Below are 7,794 nucleotides of genomic sequence, written 5' to 3'. Positions count from 1 at the left end.
CTTCTTTTGTTTTGTTTTGGAGGCCTGCTTTACCATAGTCTTAAATTCTAGGTGACCAGCTAATTTCCTTATTTTAGATGCAACTTCAATTGTGTTGAAGGATGGTTCTGGGCTTCTGCTACCTCTTTCTTTGCCTTTTTTAACACCTCAAAAACGCTCTTTAAAAAAAACCACTTTTTTTTGTTGCCGTTCTTGCCAGAATTCCCAAAGACACTGTGAGGTCTGGGCAACCGTGAATGACAGACACTGAAGAAAATCCCCAAGACAAGAGTCTCGGGAGAACTTAGCTCTTGCTCCCGCCTTTCTCTTGGGGCTCTCGCTCATAGCCTCGCCTAGACCTGGGAGGGCTCCACCAGCTACTCGCCACTGCTCCAGAGGAAACTGCCGCCCCATCGCCCCAAGGGCCACGCCGTGGACCGTCATCCATGTGCTGCTCCCCTCCCGCAGCGGAGCGGCGGAGGCGGGGCGCAACGCGACGCCCTCAGCCCACCCCGCACGGCCCAGGCGGAAGCAGCGGCTCAGCCGCCCCCGCCCTCTCCCGCCGCCGCCCTGCGCGGCCTCGCCGGCTGCTTCCGCCCGGTTTCGGCAGACGTCGCTTGGTGTCGGCCGTTCCCCTCGCCTTATCTGCTATGCTTGGTGTTGGAGAACCTGGGAAGGGGGAAGGTAGGTGCCTCAGGGGCGCGGCGGGTTCCCTGCCGCCTTGGTACGCCGTCTAGGGCGGGGACAGCAGCCCCTGGTCAAGGGCGGGCGGTGGGCCGGGGCGGCGGGGCCGGGCAAGCCCCTCGCGGTCTGCCGGGCGGATCCTCCCCTCCCATTACTCCTTCCCTCCTTTCCTCTGCCCAGTTGGGGGGTCCCAGAATCGTGAGGCGGGCAGCCTTAAGCCAAGGCCCTCGCTGAGCCCGTGGCCAGGCATCTCCCGCTTCTGTGTGCCGGGCAGCCGCTAACCCGGCGGCAGGGCTGACGCGGAGCCTCGCCGAGCGTGGAAGTATCCCTCAGCCCTTACGTAATGGCTATGCAGGAGCCAGGTTTATAGAACCGTGTCCCACCAAATAACGTTGGTGTTTTCTAGGTGAAAGGTAAGGATGGAGCAACACATCCTATGCAGTGAGCAATGCTTCATACATGCTCCCTTGACTTGTTTTCCCTTGGTTTGGGAGGAGACTTCAAGAAACAAGACCTCAGCAGTGTTTCCTTTTCCAAAAAGTAACTGCCTTCATGCTACCTGTAGTGTATTTTTCTGTATGTCAATACTTGTTCCTGTGAAACAGCTTTTGCAGCTGACTGGTGCACTGGTGCAAGATATGAAACAGGAGGAAAAGGTCCATGGCCTGAAAGGGCCTATAAATGAGGAAAATAAGATTATAAATTCTTGAAAATTATCAGATAAGATTTATAAGTAGAAAGAAGTGTCTTTTAATAGAGGAACTAGTTGGTTTGGAAAAGCAGAGTCTAGCGGGTGTACACACCCGCCTTCAGGAACCCTCTGTCAGGTTTGTTCTTAGTACTGATCCCAGAGCATCATCATTGTAAATGCAGGCTTTAAGGTAGCTGCTGCAAAAGAGAAGAGCTGCCTGTGTCAGGTGGTGAGCAGCAGGTTCAGAATGCAGTGTAATGCTGCTAGGGAAATGTACGGTTAAAGAAATTAAGATAATGAAGGGACACAGCTGAGGCATGGCAATTGTTTAGAGCTTTCTTACTGCTAACTTGTCTTCTGCATTTGCAAAAATGATGAAAACAGGTTTTTTTTTTTCTTGCAACTTAAGTGTCATAGTAAAACTTTATCATCGGAAGACTTAAATGATGCAGACTCTTATTTTTTTTAAGATGGAATATACTCCCTGCCCTCTGGATTGGGAGTATGATACCCAGTTAAGGTCTGAGAGTCCATCTAGCAAAATCTAGATATGGATTTATATACTGTGTGTCTCAGACTACAAGCCATCAATTATTAATGAGGATTATTGCAGTGCCCTGTTTTCTTGTGTTGCTTACAGTGTCAGTGAGAGTAGTGGTTCTATGTTAACAGATTTAGGTAAGTGGCAGCACTAGAATTTAATATTTTCCGTCATGGAATTACTACAAGGATTGTTTTAAAGCAGTTGAAGTCAATGATTTTTCAAGAGTCTTTGACAGTATGTTAGGGAGATGCTTGTGAAAGAAGCGATCATATATGATTCTCTCCTACCTAGTCTCATTCTGTAAGTAGCCACTCAACTTGCAACAAGGTGCAGCCCTCAAACTTTCTGAAACAGATGTACTGAAGACTTAAAATTCCACAGTGGATTTCTCCTCCATCAACTCATCCTTGCCCTGATCATTAGCCCATGTGGAGCTCTAGTGTTTGCAACATCCAGCCTCATGTAGTTTTGTGGGTCACATAGATGATAATTCAGGAGGCACTTGTGTTGGTTTCGAGCATACTGTTTGGTATTTCCTGCTTTTTAAATTAGAAGAGACACTGATAGTTTATTACCTATTTAGCTGCTTCTTTTGATTCACAAAGACAGCTAAAATCAGTTGTGTGAGAGTAATGATAAAACAGAATTCCCAATATAAATGCCAAACCAAAGAACTTACCAGTAAATTTGACAAGATTTACTGTAAAGCTCATAATGGCACTAATCTTACTGGGATTTTTTAAATACTGATAGCATTGATTTCCTTTAAATGACATTTTTTGTGTCATGATTTACTATCATGTGGGAACTTTGTCTGGAAAAAGCAGTGGTTCTCATTTTGAGTAATGTCTAGGTTATAATTAGTAAGTATTGAGCAGAATTTCAATGTTGAAGCTTTAGTAGTGGTGTGCATGCATTTGTACAGACAACTTACATGCAGGATATGAAGGATAGGTAGTTTTTACTTGTTTGAATGGAGCGTGTCTTAATAGTGGTTTAACTGTGTTTTTTCTGCTCTTGAGAAACCATTTTGTAATAATATGGATTTTCACTGAAGTACTTGACTAAATTTGACTCCATCTTAAACTTTGATACTATTTAGATGTCCGGTAAGATTTGCAAACAGATTACACTGGGAGGGAAGTAAGTCATTCTGATAAAAGACTATGCATAATAGGAAACAAATATTTAAGATAAAAGGTCTGAACTTTACAAAGTCTTAAGCTTGAAACAAATTCAGGTTTTCACACCAAAGTATTAGCCTAGTTGTCAACTAGTGAAATGAATGAGAGAACTGTTTATTTACCTAGTTAGGATTGCACAACCACCGAATGCATCTATGGTATCTGTGCTAGGTTCCCTTTTGCATGTTAGATGACCCTGACTGCCAGAACCATTCCTAATCAGAGATGCTACATCTCCCAAGTATGGCAGGATTCCTTTCATCAGTGTCCTCATTTTGTTTTCCTCAGTATCCTTGCTTTCTCCTGCTGCTGCCAATAACCATGCCGTTCTCTCCTTTTTCCATCTGATCTCCTGTATCTGTTTAGATGTTGTTCCTGTCCTTTTTAGACACATTCTTGACTCAAATATCTGTTTTTTTTTTAAAAAAAGCCCTTTACTGATACAGACCTTTTTTTTAAATTCAACCCTCCAAATTTTACCTTTCAAAAGAAATTCTATCACTAATTGGAAATAAAATGAGTAATAGGTGATAACTGGATTGTTTGCACCTGGAGTGAACACAGACTTTGTTTATATATGTGTTTGTATGTAGTCCTATGTTGTCAGTGTTTGACAAAATAGTGATACTTCAAAGGGCTGCTCTCATTTTGCAGAACAAACTAGTGGTGTTTCCAGCATGGTGGATCCTCTTGTTTCTAGAACTGTAGATCTGTCTGTCAAGAGCACTGGTGTGTGCAAGCCTTTTAGCAGCGCTGTTTCTAGGAGAAACTTTGTGGCTGCTGCACTCCTTTCTGTAGCCTGACTGTTCAACTTTGTCCCATCCACCTGATCAGTAGAATGAACGATATCATCATTGCTTTTTGCTAGGAAGGACTTGGACCTCAGGCCTCATATTAATAGTATAGACAACTCTATTTCTGTAGTGTCTCAGAGATTCTGTATGGTATCCTTTGTAGTCTTTTTGTTTATGTGTCTTTTTCATTGATTCTCCTGTTTGATTTCCCTTGTTCTTTGCACAGAGCTGCATGAAGTCTATTTGTTTTCCTTTATCTTCTCACAGTGCCTTCCAAGGCTGTTATGTTAGTAAATGAATGTCAGAATATGCAGTTGCTGCAGTAAAGCATAAGGCATAAGAAGTAAACACAAAGTTGAGAGATTACTGGAGAATGCTGTTGTGACTATGAAGTTAGTCCACTGTTAAGTAGACAGTATCTTGACTAATTCTTGTATGTCCTTGTTAGAAAGTAAGAAAACTGTTTCTAGCTAGGCAGCTAAGTAGAAGGAGATAGAAATAGTAGATGTAATACATGCAAGTTGAGTTAATAAAATGTGAAGAAAGAAAGTACTTTAATTTAGAATATGTACTAGGCTAAGGGAGAGCAACTAATGTGGAAATAGAGAAGCAGCATAGAAATAAGGGATAATTCTATAGGGAGATTCATGCTGAACAGCACAGCAAAGGATGGAGGAAGCCAAATCACAGGTTGGTGTATAGGGTTTTTTTGCTTTGCTGTGAGCTTTTTGCTGGTGTTCACTATGCTCTTTGAACTTTGCCTTACTTAACAAGAAGAAAGAATAGTGCTCTCCATTGCGTAGTGAATCTGATAGGAACTGGAAAATGAGTTATTTAACATAAGATGAAATATCAACTGCTTTTTACTGCTTTTAGTGCTGCTGAAAGATGGAAGTTTCTTCAAATGCTTAGCTTTTGAGTGCTGTGTTCTAAATCCGTGTATAGGTTACTGTTACTTCAAATTCTTGCATGTTTGTGTTTGGTTGAATGTTGTCCAGATCACCTGTGCAATTTAAATGTCTGTCCAACAGAAAAGTGAGGCTTTTACTTTTTTTTTTTATTTATTGTAAGAGAAAAAATAAGAATATAGAACATAGAGTTGCTGAGCCAAATAGTTCTTTAACTTTTTGGTTTTTTTAAAGGTGCAAAGTTCTCACTTTCTTAAGAGACAGTAGGATTCAAATGGCACAGAAGCATCATGTTTGTTTAGTGAGCAAGCACTTTCTACAAACTATCAAGACCACAAGAAAACCTTTTGCATGTGCACATTTTCTTTCTCTCAGTGCCCTTTCCATCTTTTTGTGCCCATGTCCTTGATTATTTGTTCTTCCACTTTTTGGCAGTATATTCTGTGATTTCTTTACCTACTATTGAAGCAATACCCTGTGAAAGGCCATGTCAGCTCTTCTCCATAATACACATACCTGTTCAACTTTCAATGTGCTCTCTTTTGAGTGGTGATACTTGCTAAAGCTTGAAGGCCAATAATGTTTCTTTTCTCTGTAGCCAAACATAAGTGTGTTCATGAAGTATAACATTCCCACTAACTTCAGCGACATTTTAACCCGGTGTGTAATCACGGTGTTATATTTCAGTTTTACCCAAAATACTGTTGTTTCAATATAATCCACGTTCAAATAATTAAACAATTTCCAGGCACTGCAGACTTCACTATATTTGTGACATTTTTCTCATGCTATCCATTCCAAACTGTGATTTATTTCACTTTAATTTTCTAATGAAGAATTTTTACTTTGTTTTCCTGCAGGCAACTGATAAAGTTCATTTATAAGGTTCTCTTGACATGAATCTGCTGTTTCTGTTAAATTTGCTGGTCAGAACAGACCTGACGTAGTCCTCTCCTTCCACTTTGCCCTCATGAGACCGTATCTGGAATATTCTGTCCAGTTCTGGGCCCTTCAGTTCAGGAAGGGCAGGGAGCTGCTGAAGAGAGTTCAACACAGGGCCACAAAGATGATGGAGTGGAGCATCTCCTTTATGATGAAAGGCTGAGGTAGCTGGAGCTCTTTAGCTTGAGGGAGACTGAGGGGTGACCTCATTAATGTTTACAGGTATGTAAAGGGTGGGTGTCAGGAGGATGGAGCCAGACTCTTCTTAATGATAGGACAAGGGGTAACGATACAAGCTGGAACATAAGAGGTTCTAAAGAAATACAAAGAAGAATCTCTTCACTGTGAGGGTAAAGGAGCTCTGGAACGGGCTGCCCAGATGGTTTGTGGAGTCTCCTTCTCTGGGGACATTCAAAACCCACCTGGATGAGTTCCTGTGTGACCTACTCTCGGAGGTCCTGTTCTGGCAGGGGGGTTGGACTAGATGATTTTGTGAGGTTCCTTCCAACCCTTAAGATTCTGTGTTTCTCTCTGGAAAACTTATTTAATATGAAGACATAATACTTCAGCACCAGCTTTTTATGTTGTCTCGTATACAAGTTCTAATTGCTCGACTGAAGTTTTGCTAATATTGCAGGCTAATCTTGGAGCATATATTTAAAGTATATTTGCTGTATCCCACCTGTTATTCATGCCTACTACCTTCTGCATCAATTACAGCACTATCTTTGGCAAGAGGATCTGATATTTCAGTGGAGTTCTGGCAACAAGTTACTAAGTTTTATATCTGGTGTTTTTCTCCTTTGATAATCAGAGAACTCATTTTTTGTGCTGATGCTCTTTTAACAAAGATCTCAGAAAAGTTAATGTTCACCTAGTGCTCAAATATTAGAGTCCATGAACCTTGTTCTGATGTAGACTGAAAGGTCCTCCATTTGTCATTGCAACTTTTAATACCTGCAGTAGATTTCCATGGCCATGTATTGGTAGTGGGGGCTTACAGCGTGAGGGCTTCTATGAGAAGCTGCTAGGTAACAACTTTCTGATGAAAATGTTCAGCTTTATAGCCTCCAGTATTGACCCAAGATTACTTGACTTCTTTACCATTCAGCTGACTGCCAGTAGTGGATTACCTTTAAAGGCTGCTCAGTTTGTTTTCAAGCTATGCAAGTCAATTTATTCAGTCTGCATTTCCTTAACCCAGAAGGGAGGATGCAGTAGGTGCCAAAAGTCTTAATAAGGCAATAATATATTATCATGGAATCATAGAATGGTAGGGGTTGGAAGGGACCTTTAGAGATCATCTAGTCCAACCCCCCTGCAGAAGCAGGGTCACCTAGATCAGGTTGCATAGGAACATGTCCAGGTAGGTCTTGAAGACCTCCAAGGAAGGAGACTCCACAACCCCCCCTGAGCAGCCTATTCCACTGCTCCTTCACTCTCACAGTGAAATAGTTTTTCCTTATGTTTAAGTGGAACTTTTTGTTTCATCCTGTTACCCCTTGTCCTGTTACTATCTACTATAGAATAAAGGGATGTCCCAACCTCCTGACACTCACCTTTTAGATATTTATAAATGTTAATAAGATCTCCCCTCAATCTCCTCCAGACTAAACAGCCCCAGTTCCCGCAGCCTTTCCTTGTATGAAAGATGTTCTATACCCTTGATCATCTTGATGGCCCTGTGCTGGACTCTCTCCAGCAGTTCCCTGTCCCTCTTGAGCTGAGGAGCCCAGAACTGGACACAGGACTCCAGATGAGGCCTCACCAGGGCAGAGTAGAGGGGGAGAGGAACCTCCTTTGACCTGCTGGCAACACTCTTGATGCATCCCAGAATGCCATTGGCCTTCTTGGCCACGAGGGCACATTGCAGTTTTCAAGCACTTCCCCCAGTCATCACCACATATCAAAAAGGATGGAGAGTGGTCTCATAGTAAATCTGGCCATGGGTGTCCTGGGATGTGTTTCTTACGGCTTTGTAGAATCTCATATGTCAAATCTGCTTTAGTGGTCCTTTCCTCTTTTATTTGATTCCACCACTGTTTTATGAAACTTATCTTTGCCCTTG

The 7,794-nt window shown here is 42.2% G+C and overlaps 1 protein-coding gene across 1 annotated transcript in view; it reads left to right on the top strand.

The window, feature by feature from the left end:
• Positions 1–542: 542 nt before the first annotated feature.
• Positions 543–7,794, top strand: part of LDAH (lipid droplet associated hydrolase) — a 119,216-nt gene continuing 111,964 nt past the window's right edge. Inside the window, exon 1 of the mRNA XM_061990842.1 lies at positions 543–663. Within this exon, the coding sequence (XP_061846826.1) occupies positions 630–663 (34 nt within the window). The 5' untranslated portion in view covers positions 543–629. The remainder of the gene's footprint in view (positions 664–7,794) is intronic.

The sequence above is a fragment of the Colius striatus genome, chromosome 2 (genome assembly GCF_028858725.1).
Source record: "Colius striatus isolate bColStr4 chromosome 2, bColStr4.1.hap1, whole genome shotgun sequence".
Classification (NCBI taxonomy): Eukaryota; Metazoa; Chordata; class Aves; order Coliiformes; family Coliidae; genus Colius; species Colius striatus.
This window is presented reverse-complemented; position numbering and strand designations above follow the sequence as displayed.